Source organism: Micropterus salmoides, unplaced genomic scaffold, assembly GCF_014851395.1.
Source record: "Micropterus salmoides isolate LMB-PRFRI ecotype aquatic unplaced genomic scaffold, ASM1485139v1 Ms_hic_scaffold_9, whole genome shotgun sequence".
NCBI classification, from domain to species: domain Eukaryota; kingdom Metazoa; phylum Chordata; class Actinopteri; order Centrarchiformes; family Centrarchidae; genus Micropterus; species Micropterus salmoides.
The window spans coordinates 2,056,755-2,078,584 of record NW_024044681.1 but is presented as its reverse complement, the minus strand read 5'-3'; the positions used below and the strand labels follow the sequence as shown (position 1 = coordinate 2,078,584).

The 21,830-nt window shown below is 41.0% G+C and overlaps 2 protein-coding genes across 2 annotated transcripts; one reads left to right on the top strand and one right to left on the bottom strand.

Annotated features, from left to right (window-relative positions):
* Positions 1-1,309: 1,309 nt before the first annotated feature.
* Positions 1,310-9,703, top strand: crebl2 (cAMP responsive element binding protein-like 2). Its single transcript, XM_038708472.1, has 3 exons — positions 1,310-1,530; positions 3,462-3,659; positions 6,854-9,703. Exons 1-3 carry the CDS (start codon positions 1,516-1,518, stop codon positions 7,007-7,009), a joined length of 369 nt encoding a protein of 122 aa, XP_038564400.1. The 5' UTR covers positions 1,310-1,515; the 3' UTR covers positions 7,010-9,703.
* Positions 9,704-11,563: 1,860 nt separating this feature from the next.
* Positions 11,564-19,223, bottom strand: gpr19 (G protein-coupled receptor 19). Its single transcript, XM_038707456.1, has 2 exons — positions 18,843-19,223; positions 11,564-15,522 (listed from the first exon to the last, which is right to left on the bottom strand). Exon 2 carries the CDS (start codon positions 15,494-15,496, stop codon positions 14,234-14,236), a length of 1,263 nt encoding a protein of 420 aa, XP_038563384.1. The 5' UTR covers positions 15,497-15,522; positions 18,843-19,223; the 3' UTR covers positions 11,564-14,233.
* Positions 19,224-21,830: the final 2,607 nt, after the last annotated feature.

Below are 21,830 nucleotides of genomic sequence, written 5' to 3'. Positions count from 1 at the left end.
CAAAAACAAACTCCCAAGTTTTAACCTTTGTGTAGTCAAACTCTTTTTTTATATTACTGAGGTATCATTTCAAACAACCCTCTATTATACAGCCGCACATTATAACCATTTATAAGGTGTAATCATCTACAACATTAAAGTTGTCAAAAATGTAACAGCAAAAAATAACATTTTGAATTAAAAAAAAACAACAGACTGAGCTCCAACTGGACATTAAGAAAAGTATTATTAGATAAAAACTGAATCATTATCAGAAAGAGCTTTATTGCAAAGTAGTATTTCACACGTACCAGGAATCATAGAGGAAAACATAGACATAAACATAGAGTTGACATAAATAAATGTAAAAGTATATATATATGGAATAAACAGAGTTATAAAAGAACTGTAAGAAAAAACAATGTGGCTGTTATTTACATGTGCATTACTACAGATTTGTTGATACAGGGGGAGAGGATTTATATTTAAATGTAAAAATTGACAAAATATAAAAATGAAAGAAAAATAAAGGAAATGTGGAATATGGCACAGTTTGTGCAGTGATATGCAAAATATCAGAAGGGGCCTGTTTGGATTTTCGCTCTTAAAAAAAAGAAAACAGGAGGATAATGTGATTATTTAGATAAAATAAATAAGAAATTAAACAACATTTCCAATTTTATTTCCTCCCTTACAACTAGTTTTACATCTTAGAGATTTAAAAACAGGTGCTCCTTTCAGAGGTCCACTTCTCACCCCTAGATACCACCAAAACTTACACACTGAACCTTTAATGCACAGGGTTTGACTAGAATGAATAGAAGAGTGGAGAGCGTTTTAACCACACTAAGGTTTGATCATAAATAAAACATTGTTTTAATAAGGTGAAAGTCAATCAGGTGAACGAGAGGACAAGAGGATAAGTCAGAAGATGAGTCAGGCAGGAAGGAAGTGGAGGTTTATTGGGAATTAGGGAGGTGGTGATGGTGCAGTGGAAAAGACACGTGCCTTTTTAAAACACTTAACCCCTTGTTGCTCCAGAGGCGTGCAACCTCTTACATATATCGCTTTGTCAGTCAGCTAAACGAATAAACATAAACGTAACAACAGGAGATGGGGTAACAGACAAGCAGAAACAATCTGAAGAATATAGTGACATTTTATAGGATTTAGGTTTTTATTTTTATTTGTTTTATTTATTATGATGATGATGATGATGTAAAAAAGTCCTCTCAAACAGGCTACAATTCATGCTACATCCTCCGGTGCAGTAGGGGGCGGTGTGCACCTTTAAAGTTCAACCCGCCATAAAATAAAAAGAAGAAGGAAGCTGACGTAAGCGCGTCACGTCAACAGGAAACACGATGTAAACACAGTAAAACAAACATCACGCTAATTGTCTCGGTTCGCTTTTGTTCCGTTAACGCGGACTGACTGAAGTTTATCTCATTTATTATCTCGCGGTTTTAAATAACTGCGCCATTAGCTGACTGCGGCTAACGCGAGTTAGCTGCTAGCACGCTAGCGTTCACCACAATGGATGAAAACAAGGTGAGAAGCTAACAGAAGCTAACACACAGCTGCTTTGTTTTTATTATATTAGCGACATGCTAACTCTTAATTTACAGTTTATAATTTAACCAACACTAGGTTACAGTCCAAATGAGGCTACTGGCTGTAAATTTAACTGTCTAAATGTAAACTGACTAGCTTGTGTGAAGCTAGCTGTGGTAGAATATATGTACGTAACAGTGTGGCTAGCTAACACGGCTAGCAGTACAGTAAGCAAACACGTAGAAATCCTAACGTTGGATTTCTGTCACTGGATTTCTGTATAAATGGATCAATAACTTAACCAGATAATCTAGGGTGGTTTGCTCATGTCCTTTTTTTATTCTGATAAAATGTCATGTGATGTTAAATTTACTTAAAACTTTGTGGTACTTCTTATTTTTAGAGAAGAACTCTAATGTCTGATATAAGTTCTAGTTTTGTATTAACCAGTGACTCGTGGTGTTATTGGACCCAGCTGCTTAATGTCCTCTTTACTGTGAGTGAGTCTGGTATGAAGGTTAGCCAGCTGACATTTTGTCAGGTAGCCCCAAGTCAGCTGAAACAAATGCGGTCTAATACAATAGTCCTGTAATAAATCCTCCCTTTGTGAAGGTCACTGAGTTTTTGTTGGATGTAGTTTGCATTATCAATGAGGGCAGGCTAAATAACAAACCCATTTTTGTATAATCATTATTTTTTAACAAAAACAACAACTACGTCCAACACAATGACCACACAACAAAAGATAAAATAAAGAGAATAAAGATGAGATAAAAACAAACTGTTTCAGACTCTCCTCTCTGGCAGGAGGCCGCTATCCTCATCAACAAGGCCCAGGTCCCCCACTGACACTCCCCCCTTGCAAATAATACGTGTGTCACTGCACACAGTATACACTATTTCATTTCATATCATGCACAAACCGGCATATTGCGCACAAATCCTTGTTCTATATTTTTATATTGTCACTTTATATATTTCGTTGCAATCCATCTGCACAACACAAACCCAGAATAATGAATTTGTTCTGCAAATAGTTGTTTTATTTTTCTCTATTCTCTTTAATATTCTTATATAACTTGCATTGTTTATTCCATATTTAGATATTTCTACATTTATTTATATCAGTTATATGTTTGTCTGCGTGTAGCACCTTATCACCAAATTCCTGGTATGTGGTGAACACTACTTGGCAATAAAGCTCCTTCTGATATTCTGAAATGGTGGACAGCAGATCTCAGACCTGTTTAACTCAAGCTAAACCCAATTACTAAATTTGGGAAAGCTGCTTGACACTACTGTGCACCTTTTTATAAATGGAATTATAGTTGTGGTTCTGAAAGTGGTGATACAACCTGATCTTTTCAGTTGTCATCATTCATAATAATTCAGTCATTATAATGTTAAAAATACCACTAATGAGCACTAAATTCACACTTTACACACTCATGATGACAGTAACTTATTTAGTACATGTGACCCTGAACTGGTCTCAGCTAGGAGGAGGTGCTTTTCTCTCAGTTTTAAGCTGAGGTGTGGACTTCACACTTCACACGACTCGGACTCGAGTCAGAAATATGATGACTTTAGATTTAACATGACAAAATCCAAAAAGACAATGACTTGGTCCCAACTCTGGATAATACAACTTGATCGTTTTAGTTTTTATGTGTGTGTTCCTGATTAGCTGTAATACACATGTATCTGTTATGTTCATGAGGTGATCTGTGATGTCTGGATGGTAGAACAGGTAGAGATGCAGGAGGTGAGGCAGTTGGAGGAAATGTTTATTCCTGCCCTCTGTTTTTTCATAAAGATTGATGCAGCAGACGGATTATTGTTGAAAAATTCAGCCCAATAAAAACTATGTGAAAATAACCATGCTGTCATTCTAGGTTGAGAAATAACTCTGTTGTCCGTGTTGTCAGATGGTGGCTGGTAAAGTTAAGAAACCGGGCAAACGTGGCCGCAAACCTGCAAAGATCGACCTGAAGGCCAAACTGGAACGAAGCCGTCAGAGCGCCAGAGAGTGCAGAGCGAGGAAGAAGCTGAGGTACCAGTACCTGGAGGAACTGGTTTCCAGTAAGGAGAGAGCCATCTGCGCTCTGCGGGAGGAGCTGGAGATGGTAACGAAACACTTTGGTCATGTAGTCATTAGTAGCACTAATATCCAGATTTTTAAAAAAATACTTTGATTTACAAACGCTTGACGCTAGAGTCACACGTGAGGACAGTAAACAAGATTTTGACAGAAACGAACAAACAGGATGTGAAGAAGGAACAATTCTGATGTAGTTTTTTTTTTTAGACCCAGGATCTACTATTCAGGAACTAAAAGGTTTTAGAAACCTCCTGACTGATGAAGACTTTAAACAATAACTCTGGAGCCAGTGTTTAGCGTAACTCCATCAGCTGTTAGCTGTAAACACACAGCAGGAATCGCTGCACACCAGCTGATGTTTCCCAGCTATAAATATGATGCCGACGTACGACATCGGAGAGACTTGTGTGCTGTCTGGGTGCTGATCGTGATTTATTGGTTTGCGAATGTCATTGAGTCAACGTTGGAAAAGAGACAAACAGTAGCAGCAAAACGCCTGAAATGCTCGACTCAATCAATCAGAAATGCACCGCAAGGCACTTTGGGAAAGTTCTACCACCCTGGTATTTAGACTCTGGTCTGGTAAGTTCAAAGGACTGCTGATGTTAAATTGTTAAAGAACTAGGTTAGTTATTCTTGACATTTTACACACGAAAAATACACAAATGACCAAAGACACAAAAAGGAACTGACTCAACAAGTTGAATAACTTCCTGTAACTCAAGCCATGAGTCTAGAGTATATAGGTGTAATAAAATACACAGGTAGGGCTGTCGCGATAACCGCAAAATTGAAATACCGGTCTACAGTGGAGGACGGCAGCAACAACGGCAGTGTTCATACTTTACACTTGAGGTCGTGTTCAATTAATAAATTAGTGCTTCAAAAGGTCCACAGCCGTAACGAGCTCTGTTTCAGGCCAAGGACGGAAACATTTTATATGTCAGAGGCGGCAGCTAAAACTCTTTCTGGAGTCACTTATTCCCCAGTAATCTGACACAACATGTCCGACTGCACGAGTGAGAAGAAGTTCGACCTTCCCCGCTGTCACTCGTTACTTTTGAGATCGTTTTTTTTTCCTCCATCATTTTCCTGATCTGTGGAGTTTAAAGAGCTGCGAACGACACATTTACTGCAGTTCCCGGGGAGTTCAGAGCTCCGGCGTGCCTCTCAGGTAAGAAGCAGGTTAGAGACACTGAGCGCTGGTTTCTGGTGAAGCACGCGGTGAACGGCAGGGCGGCCACGCACGCCCTCAATTAATGTAGTTTTGTTGATTAAATTCTCACGGGTGAATAAATGATCCATTATTTAGAGCTCTGGTCATTGTTGCGCTACATGTTAACGTGCTGATCGTCTGATCTGGGTCAGAAGGGCTGATGTGTGTTTCCCAAACGTTTCCTGAGGCTACATCCACACTACTATGTTTTAGTTTTAAAACTAAATAAATCTCCGCCCACACCAGCACTTTAGCTGCGTATGAGAATTGATCTCCATCCACAGACCCCTCCACAAGTATTGGAACGGTGAGGGAAACTCTTGTTTTTGTTGTTCACTGAAGACATTTGGGTTTAAGATCAAAAGATGAGACAAGAGTTAAGAATTTCAGCTCTCATTTCCTGGTTTTCACTTGTAGATGTGTTAAACAACTCAGGACAAACCACCGTTTGTATCAGACCACAGCATTCTTAGGTGGAACAAATAATCTTAAAGTAAATAACATTTAATATTTGGTGGCAGAACCTTCTTTTGCAATAACTGCCTCAAGCCTGCGACCCATCGACATCACCAAACTGTTGCATTCTTCATGTGTGATGCTATTTCAGGCTTTTACTGCAGCTTCTTTCACTTCTTGTTTGTTTCGGGGTGTTTCTCCCTTCAGTCTCCTCTTAAGGAGGTGAAATGCAGCTCTGTTGGGTTCAGGTCAGCTGATTGACTTGGTCAGTCTAAAACCTTTTTCCTCCTGATGAAGTCCTTTGTTTTGTTGGCAGTGTGCTTTGGCTCATTGTCCTGCTGCAGGATAAACTTCCTCCCCATTAGTTTCAATGCATTTCTCTGTAAACTGGCAGACAAAATGTTTCTGTCCTCTTCTGAATTCATTCTGCTGCGACCATCATCAGTTCCATCATCAATAAATATTAATGAGCCTGATCCAGAAGCAGCCATGACATCACCTCCAGCATGCTTCACAGATGAGCTTCGGATCATAAGCACTTCCTTTCTTTCTCCACACTTTGGCCTTTCCAGCACGTTGCTAGATTAATCTTGGTCTCATCAGTCCATCAGATTGTGTTCCACAACTTTTGTACTTCTTTGCAAATTTCACTCTGTCCTTCTGATTCTTGCTGCTGATGAGTGGTTTGCATCTTGTGGTGTGGCCTCTATATTTCTGCTCTCTGAGTCTTCTTCCAGCAGTGGATTGTGATACCTTCACCCTGCACTGTGGAGGTCGTTGCTGATGTTTTCTTCACAGCTCTCACCATATTTCTGTCATCAGCTACTGTTGTTTTCCTCGGCCGACCTGTTGGACGTCTGTTGCTCAGTGCACCAGTAGTTTCTTTCTTTTTCAGGACGTTCCTTTGTCCTGAGTTGTTGAACACATCTAGATGTGAACACCAGGAAATAAAAGCTGAAATTCTGAACTCTTGTCTCATCTTTTGATCTTAAACCCAAATGTCTTCAGTGAACAACAAAAACAAAAGAACTTGCCTTCCTGTTCCGATACACGTGGAGGGGGCTGTATATTAAAACGACTCACTTCACGTACACTAGTGGGCATGCACGTCCCGGTGTAAACAGGAAGCAGATTGTCTACTCCGCAGTTGCAGAAGATTCGTGGGCGTCATCGTTTTTAAAGTCCCCTGTTTTCACCTGTCCGCACTAAAACGCTACCCTGCAGTTTAAAACCAACACGGGGTCAGACCTCTCTGTTTTAGCTGTTGCGATCCACCGTTTTAGTCTCGACTCAGAAGGTCTGAGGTTTAAAACAAACATAGCAGTGTGGATGAAGCCTGGGGGTGTTTGCTGTCGGTCAGTCAAGCAATTATTGCAATATGATGCAGCAAGTAATGACACGTGTCCCAGTTCATACTGTCTACAATATGTACTATACTACGTACTTGTCATAGTTATACTCTGTTTTAGCTGGAAGTTTAAAGCCTGATTGTTGTGTATTTCTTTGTCACGCCTCATCTCTGTTGTTGTTGTGTTTCTCTCCTCCAGTACAAGCAGTGGTGTTCGGCCATGGATCAGGGGAAGATCCCCTCCGAGATTAAAGCTCTGCTGACCGGAGACGACCAGAAAATGCCTCAAGGCGGCAGCAGCACCAAGTCGTCCAAGAACAGCAAGAACGGCATCAGCAGCAACGGCCAGGTGTAATCCGGCCCTGCGACAGAGACTGATGGAGGGAAACTGCTGCTGTCGATCGTCTACAATCAATATAATTAAGCATTCATTAAGAGCTGAAGTGACTCGCGGGAACATTCATGTACTTACAGGCTTATTTTCTACATTAGTTACTCTAATATCTTTAACAGTGAGATGCATTTATGTAGGTAATTCCTGAAACTTTGATTTTGATGTTTTCAGACCAGTTTAAGCTTCAGAATTTAAACATGTCACTCATTTCTCCTCCAGTTCAACACTTTTTATTCAACAAGCCTTTTTAACCCATCTGTTCTTCATCAAGGGTCGGAGACGGTTTCTCACCGTCTGCTTTCTAGAGCTTTTACAAATCCAAAATGCCTCTGAAGGAAGTTTCAGCCTGAGGCTACACCCACACTCCTACGCTTCAGTTTTAAAACGCAGACTTTCGGCTATGTTTACGCCTGCCGTCTGGACTGAAATGGCAAATCTGAAAACGAAGAAGTTTGAAAACGCTCACCTTTTGGCTTCCTGATTGGCTCTTATCAGTCATGCAAATATTTAGTTTTGGTATTTATATTAAAATATTTTGTACTGTGTAAATAACACTTATACACCTGTACTGTGCATGTCGCAGTATTTACTTTGCGCCGCCGCCGTCTCTCTGTCCTCCCGTGTTCCTTTCAGTAACCGTTCCACCTCGCTGTCGGTCCGTGCAGAGAAATCTCTGCTGTGGTTCTTCTCCATTGCTGTTCTTCGTGGATGGAGATCGTAGGAGTGTGTGTTGAGAGAGGAACCGTTTTAAGGAAGACGTTTTAATAAGATGAGATAAGATTTTTGAGATTTTTACCCATTCATGCTGTGGTTGAACTGAATTATTTTTTAATCAGAGCTTAACAGTATCAATTCCAAAATATTACCTGCAGTGCGACCTTTCGTGCATGTTTCTCAAGACTTGCTGCTGCATCAAACATGTTCAGCTTTGCACAAACGTCCACAGAAGTCCGCAGTTCTTCTTCTGTTCTTCCTGTCCAGCGGGGCATTGCATGCATGGGTTAAAAAAATGCTTCTCACGTGTTTCAGTAAAAAACTAAACTCAAATCTCTAACATCTTTTTTCCATTCTAGTGATCCTAAAGAGAAAATTCTGCTCTTTAAAACTCATTTCTAAACACAGGATACTTGAGACATCCGTTCTTTAATCTCTCATTTCATATGGAGTTTCCTTTTTTTTCTTAAAATTTTCCATGTAAAGCTAGTGAGTATTAGGGCTGAACGATTAATCGAAATCTTTTCAAACTCACTAGATGACCTGAAATTTTCAAATCGCAGGAGGTGCAATATTTGTTAAAGATGATTTGTGTGTGAGAATACCGTTTTAAATTAAACATTTTGCTGCAGAGACGTCCGGGACTGCACATGAAAATCTACAGACTTAAGAAAACGTCTTTGTTTGGTACAGATCCTGGAGAAAAAAAAAAAAATCACACCAGAATTCATTTTAAATATGTTTTTCAGTGAAAATGAAAATAATCACAGTAAGATGTTTTTTTTCAAAATCGTTTAGTCCTATTGTGAAAAGTTCCTAATTTATGAATCATTTAGAGAAATTTTGGATTTGTAAAAGTTTTCTAAGCAGACTTTAACTTCAACTAACGATTAGTTAGATAGTTGTTTGATCCATGAACTCAGAAAATGGTGAAAATGTCGGTCACTGTTTCCCCAAAGCCCAAGAGGACGTCACGACCCAAATATATTCAGTTTACTGTCACAGAGGAGCAAAGAAACCAGAAAATATTCACATTTAAAAAGCTGGAATTAAGAGTTTTTGCTTATTTTCTTTAATCGTTTTGAGTCTTTTTTTTATTTTTATCGATTGACGAATAATCAACTAATCGGTGAAGCTTTACAGATTTCTAAACGTAGTGTTTCTGAGTGACTGACCGATCGCTGTGATGAAGGTGGAGAAAGAAAAACATTTTGTGAATGGACCCGTGTTTTAAACTTAAAGGTATGTTGCTCTTCATGTTTGTGGATGTACTTTGCTCTTGTTGCTGCCCCGCTACATTGTTAGGAATTTAAATCTCGTCGTGGTTCTACAGTAGGCTATATTTTTTTAAACGTGACTAAAGATGGCCTTCCTGCTGTAGCGTTATTTTAAAGATCAGGAGGACAGGGAGTCGGAATGTACAGCGATGTTGATAAGTCTGTTGGATAAATCTGGAGATATATTTTTGTATTTTGTATATCTGCTCAGAGGAAGCGTGTGCGAGTGTTTTGTGTTTTTGTTCGAGTCCGTCTGTTTCAGCACAACAGGTTGGACTTATTACTTAGGTTTTTCAGAGTAAAATGATGTGGTGACGATGAAGTACACAGAACAATGAGTGGGTTCACTGCCCAGAAGCTTCTCTCATCATTTAGTTTCCACATTTCTGTTTGTTGTTTCTCACTTGAATCCAGTAGTTGCAGCATGCAAATCCTCACAGGCGTTAATTTCTGAATGTGTTTCAGGATTTTGTTTTTTGCCGGTGAGGTAATGTAAATGTAATGCCTCGTGTCTTACTGCTTTGATACTAGTTTGATGCTTTGCAACAATAACTGTGTCTGAACTCTTTTAGATGTCAAAGATAGTAAAAGAGTATTTGACTGATGCTCGAGTCCCGTCTGCTGCTTGTCTTGTAGAAGTACTAAATACAAACACTAAAAATGGCTGTGTGATGTGTTATTTAGAAGATAGAATCACATATTTACAAAAATGTGAGGGGTGTGTACTCACTTTTGTGAGATACTGTATATCTATTTCCGTTTTGTCATTTTCGTCGCTTTTATCCAAAGCGACTTGGCGCTTACAGCATCAATGGGATAAATAACTTAGAGGAAGAAGTAAGAGTGAATCGAAAAGAGCCATCAGTACCACATGAAGTGCATGTTAGGGGTGTTAACCACACATCTATTTGTATATGGAGATTTTATCTACTTACAACATTTCATTATTATTTCTATTTTCTTACCATTTTAATTATAACACAACATTTTCCCCTCGGGGAGGAGCAAAGTGTTTCTGGTTCTGAGGCTGAAATCCAGTAACTGCCAGCAGAGGGCGCTGTATCAGAGGTTCAAGGCTGCACTTCAGAAACCTCCAAACCTGTTTGGTAATCATGGTCAGTTAGGGTTGGGACCTGAAGAAAGCCATTACAGATGAACAGTAACAAAAACAACGGTCCTATCTTAACTTATCCCCAAATCTTAAATAAACTATCCGAACTTTAGAATAACTGTTAAGCTGTCTTATCACTTTTCCACCAGGTTGCTAACTTCTTTAATCCCCACGGCTGCTCTTTTAATCTAACCAAACGTTGCATATTTATTCTTGTCTAATAAATCCAGAGCATCCCTTAACTTTACAGCTGTGGTTCTCATACTTCCAATAAAGAACACAAACTCTCTCTCAGCCAGGCTGTGATGTTTAGTTCAACTCGTGCCAAGATGACCGGTGGTTATCTGCTATAACTTGCTAGACACCACAAAGCAGTCCACCTGGGGAAGCACTGCGCTGCTGTCATCCTCTTACGCTCTTAACATGCTGTTTAAAGTTAATAATGTTGGATTACTATTTCTTATTTCATGGGCTATTTGAGATTTTGGTGTAATGCATACATAATAAGTTTTAAAAACAAAGCATTCAGTTTTTAAAAGTTCAATAAATAAGTAAATTATGTTTATTCGTGTTACATAATAGTGATCTCAATATTGAACAAAAAAAAATTATCGTGATTTGAAGATTTTTTTCATTTTTAACTCTAAAAATATGAAATGGTATTTGGTGACGAGCACATTGACTTGTTTAGGACTCGAAACTTGGAACTTGTCGGTCTCGACAGGTGTAGACTTGAGACTTGTGTCTTGTAAAATAATGACTTGGTCGCACCTCTGCTGAAGGGTACTAAGGGCGTTAAAAAGCAACACCGAGGGGTCTTGACAAAGTGTCCGTATGTGACGAGAGAGAACTTATTGATCTTAACTTAAGACAGGAAGTTTCTGTAATACAGCCCCTGACTCAGGATCCTCTGGACCTCCAACTTCTCAAGGACTGACCAACCTGTTAAAATACTTTGTGAATCCCACTCGGACCAAAACCTGCCCTAAAGTCAGGAAGGTGTGTGTCCATAAGTTAGGACTTCTTCTCCTGACTCGGGTAGTTAACAGCTACATTTAGCCTCGAAATGTTTTGGAAATAGCTCCAGGTTTATGTTCAGATAATTTAGGAACCAGCTGCACCTTGAAAAAGTATGAAAATGGCGAGACTCCAGAGGGACGATAAAGCTGCATTGATGAGCTAATCAAACATAAGAGTTGTGTTCTTGTCAGTTACCTTTCTTCCCTCTGCTGTTCAAAAGCCATTTTAATTTTTAAATTAGCGTAGTCATGTATTTAATTTTTAAAAGGACACAAAAGGATCCTCAAGATTTTTAAAATAAACTGACAGAAACAAAGTATTAATAATAAGCCCCACTTTATGCACACTGAATTGGAAATACAGTCCAGATTCATCAAATAAAGAAGAAAGAAATGGCACGTATTAATAACGTGGATAAGTTTATTTAAAATAATAAAATAATTTATTTGTACATAGCACATTATCTTGACAAAACTTCAAAAGCATTGGAACCACGTGTACTGGAAATGTAAATGCATCTCATGTTTGAACTGAATTCATTTTAAGGATAAAGCATGGACCTTCAAATCACAGTATAGTTGACAGTTTACAGAAAGTTTCAAAGACACAATGTTTTTTTACAAGCAGGTAAAGCAGAGAAGACAGGTGAGAATCATCTTTGGACAGGTAGATCAGACTGTAGCGCTGTGGAGTCTGACATACATCCCTATTACGTTTAAAAGAAAGTAACATGACTAATCTTTGAGAAGGCGGCCATTTAAAAACATCTCAGACCTGTCAGACTCGGCTCTACAGATCTGAGCTATCGTCATTCTAAGCTGGACTTAATCTGGGCTTAATGCACGCTAACGTGCTCGCTCCTCGTTGCAGGTCCTGTTTTCACCACCGGCCAATGGTGGCGTGCGAGAAGACGTGACCTAAAGAGGAAGGTCAAAGCAATGCAAAAACGCACACATGAATTCCGACTCTAGAAAGCAAAAGCTGAATCCCAGACATTTTGGGCGATTTAGAAAACCTGGCTGGACGCATTTTTTAGGTCCCAAAAAGAAGACCTGTCCGGGAAAAAGAGGGACGTATTGTCGCCTTAGTTGTCTCATGTTATCGTGTTAGCATACTGACATGCTAATGATAAAATGTTATTATATTAGCAATAATCCAAAACTACAGTTCAGCCTCAGCTGATTAGAGTTCAGCTGACAAAACAATGCTGCGTTGCTGCCGTGGTGTTGAAGAAAAGTTGAGCCTGGTTCAACTTGTTTGCTGGCAAACCGATGTATTTGCATACTGTGAACAGTTAACGTAGTGCGGCCATGTTATTATTTAGTATGTTAAATCAAGTACAGCTGAGTCTGACAGGAATTAAAAAATCTATAGCATCTAGTGTAAAGCAGGTTATCAGCACAGGAAGCCTGCTAACATGTAGTGTTGTAGTCAAGACCGCCCAAACCGAGCCCAAGTAAAAAGACCAAGACCGGAGTTTATCAAGACCGAGACAAGACCAAAACTTTTAGGGGCTGAGACCGAGTCAGGACCAAGACCGAGGGAGGGAGAGACCAAGACCAGTTCCCCACATTACATGACGCACAATAAAATGTGGAGGGAGATCAGAGGTACTCAAATTGATCTGAAAGATCCACATTCCCATTAAAACACCCATATACAAACACTAAGAGGTGAAACCAACGTAAACATCTTTATTCAATACTCCTTTTCCATGCTGACCATCGCGGGGACGGTCGTTAACAGTAACAACACATTTTTAATTAGGGTTGTTGGTTGCATTTGGAGCAATACGTTTCAAATGAATCAAACAATGCAAAAGCAATTAATTGATATTCCCAAAGTTATGGTCTTGACTGGTCTTGAAATAAAATCCCAAGTCCTCAATGTCCGAGACCAAGAATAAATGCGGTCGAGTCTGAGACGAGAACAAGACCATCAAAAAGTGGTCTTAAGACCGTTCTCGAGTACGACAACACTACTTACTTACATGTGCAATGTGACAAAACTGTGATGAATAAATAAGTAGTATTTTGAAGAGCTTGAAGCTGATTGTGATAAAACACCACATGGAACTGGTTTGGTGACCTATAACACAGACCTTTAATTCATGTAGGCTTTTTTACAAACCCCAATCTTTCCCTTAACCCTAGCCCTTAATTTAACCATAGTTTATTTCCTGTAACCACAGTGTTTTCCTACCTTTAACCGTACTGTAATTGCCATGTGCAGATATTTTATTCAGTATGATTTTGAAAAGTAAGCATTGGCCTTAAAAAAAAGAAAAAACGGCCTGTCCTTGAATATATTCCAGAGTTTGCATATGTGTTTTAGCCAAATGTGTAGTTGCCAAACTCATCTAAAACTGATCTGGAATTTTAAAGAGACTTAAACAGTTGAATGTTTTATCAGGTTTCTACAAAGGTATAATCTTCAGCTACGCTCTCCCTTAGCTGAGCACACGTCTAAGCCTTTGCCAAAAATGACCCTGAATACTCCTGAACCTCCTCCCACTTTTCAACTCTTACCATCTCCGTTACTCTTTATTAAACACAAACACCGTGAGTCTTTGAGATGAGTCAGCCAGAATACACTGCAAAGCAGACGATGCTAACGTTAACATACGGCTAGTAGCCACTACTAACGTTAGCTTCTACCACACACATTACTGCAGCAAATCAGATGCATTGACAGGTCACTGATAGATGGCCTCAGACTATGGTTAGCTAGCTAACAAGCTGAAAAAAAACACAAACTCCGATGCATCAGTGGCAAAACGGTCCATCAAAACACAGCACAGAAATAAATTATGATTAAAAGTATAAAAACGGCTAGCTGTTCACAGCTGTAGAGAACCTCAAACGGCTGCCAAAAGGTGTGTTACGTCAGAAAAGAGCCCTTTATACAAACTGAACGCATTCTGTTTCTGGGAGATTTTGTCTTAGTTGAATACAAGCTATCATGTTAGTCTCCAGCTAGCCCACATGCCAACACTGATGTGCTGTTGAAGAGAAAAGTTTTAGATTTTTGTATCTCCACAGTTTCAAAACCGTCCAAACTCACTTAGACAAAAGTATTCGGAGGGTTGGCATTAGTGGGCCAGGCTACTTTCTTTTCCTTTACATCTCGGTCAAATGTATCGGGGGCCGTCTTTGCTTGCACTGGGATGTCCACCACGCCAATATAGTTCTTTTTGGCCATCCGGGAACTTGCCGTGATGGTGTACGCGTTACTGCGGTAGCATTTCATGGATGACATGCAGAAGGTCTCCCTCATGCCCCTTCTGAAGTTTGCATTGAAGACCGAGTACAGGGTTGGCTTGGACGCAGCGGAGCTGAAGGAGACCCAGGCGATGGCTGTGAAGAACAGCAGCCCCTGCCTACCGGGTCCATCAGACTCCCTCGGGTGCCACAGCTGGGAGATGTAGAAGGGCGTCCAGGTGAGGAAGAAAACTGAATTGAGCATGAGGAACATCTTGATGGTCTTGACCTTAGTCCGTGGGACGATATTCATTGTCCGGCGCACCGTGTGTCCATCAGCACTGATCCTCCAGATGTAGCGGACCACCCGCTGGTAGAATGACACGATCAGCGCCACTGGGACCACAAAACCAAACAGGAGGTGAACCGCGGCGTAGGCTATACTGCCCCAGCTGTCCGGAAGGAAAAAGTCACAATGGCTGATGTCTGTAGATGCGGATCCATAGAAGAAGAGGCAGGGCGTCACGAAGGCTGCATCAAACAGCCACGAGGCCAGGATCATCTTCTTCGCCTTCTCTCTCGACACCTTGAAGCTGAGGGGGTAGACGATTGTATAGAAGCGGTCTACAGAGATAGAAAGCAGGACATAGACCTGCACACCCGGACAGAGGTGCTGCAGGTAGCGCACAGCCTTGCAGGCAGGGGCGCTCAGCGGCCATCGTCCTGAGGCGACCTGCAGGAGGATGAAGGGGGCGCAACCCAGGCTCATGAGCAGGTCTGCACACGCCATTGACACCACAAAGTAGTTGGTGGTGGACTGAGTCCGTCTGCTCCGATGGATGACCAGGCAGACGAGGGCATTTCCCAGGATGGAGACCAGCCAGAGCACCCCGAACACCAAGCCCAGGACGGCGACCTCGCCTGAAGTCAGCTCGTACGAGGCAGAGGTCCTGTTCGGCTGGCTGGAAGATGAGCCCTCGAGGCTGCAAAGGGGAGTTGTGGGTAAGGTTGCCAGGACAGTCGAGTTTTCCCTCTCAGAGTAGTTAAATGACATCTGATACGTGAAAGATGGAGAATAAAAGGAGGGATTGACACCAACTGTGTTTGATGACTGGGCATACACCATAGCTAGACTGCTGCACCAGAGAGGAGCTGTGGAGAGAGAAACATTTGTCATTAGTACGATCACTGACTGACTTTCACAGCTGACCAAAGACTTTTTGTGACCCTCAGCTGTAATTACTGTATGTTGTAGACCTATATCCTGACGAACAGCAGTGTATCTGTCCACCCAGTGCTTCTGTGCAGTGTCTCTGGCTACGAAGGGGTTTGCCAAGTACAGTTGGTGAGCACTGGTTTTGGTTTTAGTCTCTCTACCGGCGTGATGATCTCAAACCTGGCAAAACCAAACCTGACGACAAGAAGCTGCACACAGCACTGTCAAGAAATAGCACCAACATGTCAGCATGCAAGGTTGGTTGGTAGATTTCTTTCTTTTGTGAGATTTCTGATACCAGAGGGGCTTCCAGAGAAATGATCACCCAACTTCTGGCACATTACTTAGGACTTTTGGCACATTTCAAAATGTGTATGAAGATATTTGATTGGTAGGTTGGTTGTGTGATCCTTCTGTCAGTTGCTATATGTTTCGGTTAGTTTATTGGGCGGTACGTTGGTTAGTGTTTTGGTATTAAAGTGATGTTCTGTAACAGCTAAAAGAACCCTGGTGAGGATGCTTTTCCTTTGGCTCCAATGAAGACATAGATAGGACTGATGGTATCATCTCTAATTAAGAAAGCCACCGTCGCTGACAGGAACAGCAGCACGCCTCAGCTAGCTGTCGCGGAGTTCAAATAACAGAGGGAAACATATGATTAAGACGTAGTTCCACTTCAGGAGTCCCATCTGGGGAAATGTAAATTCTCAAGAAGGCTTCTTGCGGTTGCAGTTCACAATAATCTCCTAATAACATCAGTGAAGGGAATGCACGGGATTTAGTTGCTCTTAGTACTAGAAGTTTTATAAATATAACCACCTAACAGCTCAAACCCTTCAGCAGCAGCTAATTAAAAGCCAGAGCTGCCGGTTGATTTCATTAATCCTTCGCAGGGATCCACTTTAGTGGCTACAGGGATGATGCTCTTCCCCGAGGTCGTCCATTAAGGGTGTGAAGAAGCCCATGGGGAAAAAGCTCTGTTTATCGTTGCCTTTGTGTTTACACTCCTGGATTTCATCCTTAGTAACCTCATCCGTCCTGACTGATGGTTAGTGGGGTTAGTAGGTGAAACAGTGAAACCAGGCCAGCGCATGACACACACACATATACATAAAGACTTATACTAGACTTTGATTATTATATTAAAATAATAATAATCATAGATTAATCATTACATTAATTAAATTGCAAAGAGTCCCACTTCATGGTCAGAAACAATATGAGTGAGTCCAAAAAAAAGGTAAATAAAGCACAATTAAAAGTATACTACTTTAAGTTTGTGTATAAGTTTTAATAATACATTTTATTTAAGGCACTCAAGGACACCGTACAGGGATGCAAAGACATTTAGAAGCAGCAAAACTATTCAGTATGTTAAATATTAATAGTCTTGGGATAAAAATATGAACGGTTGCATTCAAAATGTTTGATGGATTATTTGTGGGATTTATGTTGGCATCAAAAAAATCCAGTTACGAAATGTATTTATTAGATTTCTGAAGGTGCCGAATTTGGTAGCTCATTACAGAACGGAAGCAAATCAGTCAATTAATCAATTAGTCAATCAGCAGAAAAAGCAATCACTGAAATCAATTTTCAAGAAAAAATACCAAAATATTTCTGGTTCCAGCTTCTCAAATATAACTTTTTACTCTTTTCTCTCAGTAAAGGGAATTAACCCTAATCCTTACTGACGACGTCACTTCAGGTTATGGATATTTCTCTTTTTTTCCCTCTTTTTCTCTTTGATTATTTAAAAAGGGACGGTGTCCATTAATCAACATTAAAACAATGTAAATGTACGCGAGTTAGCTAAAAAGTAATAATTTTCAGTTTTAATCAATAATAAAATAAATTGTTAGATGCAGCACTTCTCAAAATATCTCAAGTTGTACGTCATCATGATCTAAGTTGTAATAAGCCAAGGGTTCTAGTCCATTGTGAAAGTCGAAATGTTTACAATAACGTCTTGTAGGTATGAAAAGTACTTATTTTAACCCAAACCACCTGTTTTTTCAAAACCAAACCAAGTGGTTTTGTAGCTTAAACCTATGTACAGTAAGGTAGAAGTAGCATAAATGGAAATGCGCAATGTACCACAATATTGTACTTGTATTAACTCAGTCACTTTCCACCACTGTTTGAATATGAAATATTTACCTTCCTCTGAAATGTAGTAGAAGTAGAAAGTACATGCATAAAATATATCAAGTTTACTGAGATAAAACACAGAAAACCAGAAAATCTCATTCAGTTTTGTTTGAAAAATGACTTTAAGGATGAATTAATCATCAAAATCAATTATTTAATGATTGTTTCAGCTCTGTACATAAATAAAGCACCTTTAAATTTGTACTAGAGCGCTTAATTGTGTAAAGACAGCTGTACTATATACAGTAGTAATATATTTAAGGTAACCACAATCAAATACTGCGCTCAACACTGTTTACATCTTTACAATTCTCACTTTGAGACATTAAAGGCAACAAACGTCCCTTAAAATGAATCATGTCTTTAATATAAACTGGCCCCTTTAAATCCTCCTGCTCTCAGTGATGAAGACCTCTTCATGGAAAAACACTGAGAGCTGCTGTCTGCTGGTTCACCTCTTAAAGTGAACTGTTATTTACAAATTATTATATTACTTAAATTTAAAAATGAAACATTTAAGGTGTAAAATGAAGCTGTTTTCAGCGCATCACAACACTGTACTGATGGACAGTACTTGAGTACTCGTGTACCTGCCAGAAAACAACATGGAGCTCGTTTCAATTCAATCTGCGAACTAAATGTGAAATTTGTCAATGAAGAAACTTAAAAATACACAAATATGGTTAATAAAAATAGATCTATCTTACACGTCGGACACATTAGAGCGTCTTATCTTCATCTTTAGCCTTAAACATATTTCATCCATCCATCAGAAAGCAGATAAAGAGCCGCGGTGCTGCCACAGAAAGCGGCGGAGCAGCATCGTGCCTCCGGCCTGTAAAGACGCGCTCCTGCAACGGAGGCTCCGCGGTGGAGGAGGACCAAAGCAGGAGAACCACGTCTTTTCAAATCACATCAAAACACCGCACACAGAATAAAGACACGAGCAGGTTTCCCTCCGGAGATCTGCGGCTGACAAGCCGTGCTTCAGACGCAGCTTGGAGCTGGAAACAGCCGCGCACAGCCTCCGTGCGTCGGCGCTCCTCAGCCCGACTGTCAGCTGCGGCTCTGGGGTTAAATGTGGGGAGTTTAGCGGCGAACTCACCGTTTCAGAGCAGAACAGGAAGAGACGCTTCATCTTGTTCATCTTGGAGGAGACGAGCAGCAGCAGCCCGGAGGAGGAAGAGGAGGAGGTCCGTGAGGGCAGCAGACATCATGTCTGTCTGTCCACCACCTGTATGTTTGTCCGTGTCTGCTGGAGGATGAAGCTGCAGCTGATGAAGAAGAGGAGGGAGGTTTTCTGACAAACCTTGCAAAACAAATCAACAACAAATTTTTTTTCACCCCGAATCACAGAGATGCCTTTTCACGAGGTGCTAATGTGATCACATGACTGGTGTTTGGCACAAGCGGGAAGAAGCTCCTTAAAGCTGCGTCCTCTCTAGCAGCCAGCAGGGGGCGACTTAAACCTGCGTCCTCTCCAGCAGCCATCAGGGGGCGACTTAAACCTGCGTCCTCTCCAGCAGCCATCAGGGGGCGACTTAAACCTGCGTCCTCTCTAGCGGCCAGCAGGGGGCGACTTAAACCTGCGTCCTCTCTAGCGGCCAGCAGGGGGCGACTTAAACCTGCGTCCTCTCTAGCGGCCAGCAGGGGGCGACTTAAACCTGCGTCCTCTCTAGCGGCCAGCAGGGGGCGACTTAAACCTGCGTCTCTCCAGCGGCCAGCAGGGGGCGACTTAAACCTGCGTCCTCTCTAGCGGCCAGCAGGGGGCGACTTAAACCTGCGTCCTCTCTAGCGGCCAGCAGGGGGCGACTTAAACCTGCGTCCTCTCTAGCAGCCAGCAGGGGGCGACTTAAACCTGCGTCCTCTCCAGCAGCCAGCAGGGGGCGACTTAAACCTGCGTCCTCTCCAGCAGCCAGCAGGGGGCGACTTAAACCTGCGTCCTCTCCAGCAGCCAGCAGGGGGCGACTTAAACCTGCGTCCTCTCCAGCGGCCAGCAGGGGGCGACTCCAGCGGCTGCAGAAAGAAGTGTGATTGTATAGAAGTCTATGAGAAAATGTTTCTTCTTCTCAGCTGATTTATTCCCTCAATAAACACTTTCCTGATGAGTTTATGGTCTCAGTCTCTAGTTTCAAGTCTTCTTCAACACAGCATGATGTTCATTTAGTAAATTATGGTCCCATTTAGAGGAACAGAGACCAGGAAGCAGGGGAGGCTTTAGGGCGGGGCTAAAAGTCTCTCTTGTAGTGATCACCTACAATCAGGATAGAAGCGACTTGTACATTTAATCAGCGCCGTTGAAAAAGCTTATTAGGAGCTGGTTATTCATTTTTCCCGTAAGTATGTTTTGTTTTAAGCCTGTTTTTTGCTAGCCAAAATTAGCATCCCAGTTAATATCACTGATTTCCTTGAATTACAGATGCACCTAGCTAACCAAGCTAGCTAGCTCCACCCTCTTGCCCAAATATGGTCATATCTTGTTTCAGTAAAAACAAGATGGAGACGGCCAAAATGCCAAACTCGAGGCTTCTAAACGGTAGTTCACAAACCAATGGGTGACGTCACGGCGTCTACACCCACTTCGGGCTGTGGTTTGGTGAAATATGGATATGGAAGGTAATTTGCGTTCACATTTTTTACTTCACAAACTACGGACATAGCAGATTCGCACAGGACAAAGATCGCAAGTTTTTTGACACAATCTTTGAATGAGTTGTTTCATTTAACTTAAAACTTTTCCAGCTCATTTTTATCTGGTTTGTTTTGGCCCACCACTTTAACAGAAGAAGGCTAACACGCTAGCACGCTAAACATTAGTATGTTAACGTACATAAAATAACCAACAAAATATAACTGGTACATATTATTACTATAGCATGAACACACAAACTCAAAACAACTTTTCATCAAGTCTTTACCCCGTACGTAGACTTAGACGTTGTAGTTTAGACGTTGGGTAAGTTGTCTTGCTAGGTGGGATGCGGTCAACACGCTGTAGGTAGTTTATTGTAGAATCATGTTTTGTTATATTTGTTAAAATTCTCTTTACATATCGACAGTGATCAATAAATCAAATGCTCTGATACAGAAATGAAAGAAATCGGGTATCTGTGGCTGCTGCAGGACTGTGAGACGCACGGCAATGATTGGCTGGTCTGTCTACCTGCCTCCTCCTCATCATCGACATCATCCTCCTCATCTTCATCTTGATCATCCTCATCATCTTCATTCTCCTCTTCCTCCTCCTCTGTGAGTGTGGCTGTAGTTTAAGATGATTTTATTGAGATTAAGAAGATGATTTATTTAACCGTTTTATTCATCCATGTTTTCTCCCTTCATGTGTTATGTATGCTGCTGCTGGACAGACAATTTATATTGATCAATTAATATTTTTCCAGCATGCATTACAGAAGCAGGGTAACTCTGAGGTGTCGCCCGCCGACCTTCACACCGGGACGAGTCTCTCTCTCTCTCTCTCTCTCTCTCTCTCTCTCTCTCTCTCTCTGCCTGCAACATGTCTGCTCTATAAAAGGAAATTATGCTGTCCATCTGCAATTATTGGTCGGATGCTGACGGGGGTTGCTTTCGCAGCACGTTGCCATGGCAACCACAGCGCCGAGGAGATGGCGATTTTCCAACAGGGCCGGGTTGCCAAGGGAAACCAACAATGGTGCTGATGGGAGGGAGGGAGAGAACAAACAGGGCTCGAGAGGACAATATTATTTTATTTAAAGATTTTAGTTCTTCAACAAACCGTGTCGACGTCAGTAAGTCAACATGAACTTTTCAAAGAACGTCTGTAAAAGATGTTGGCGTGATTTTAATTCAAATCAGCATGATACTTAATAAACACCTTAAAGGTATGGAAGCTCATTTCTGCCAAGAGAAGTAAAATCACAACAACATATGGATTCCAAGTTTGCAACAATGAAACTAAAAATCTGCTCCTGGTCAGTCACAATTATCAATCTAATCTCTTAATTTGGACCTAAATTATGAATAATTATGTAATTAATTTCTTTAATATGTACAAAAGTTTGTCTTTTTCATAATTTCAGTATGTAAGTGTCAAAATTATGACTTGTTACCATTT

Coding starts and splice junctions, on each gene's coding strand:
- crebl2 (XM_038708472.1), top strand. Junction 3,660..6,853: donor TGCGGGAGGAGCTGGAGATG/GTAACGAAACAC, acceptor TCTCTCCTCCAG/TACAAGCAGTGGTGTTCGGC.
- gpr19 (XM_038707456.1), bottom strand. CDS start 15,496: ATGGTGTATGCCCAGTCATCAAACACAGTTGGTGTCAATCCCTCCTTT.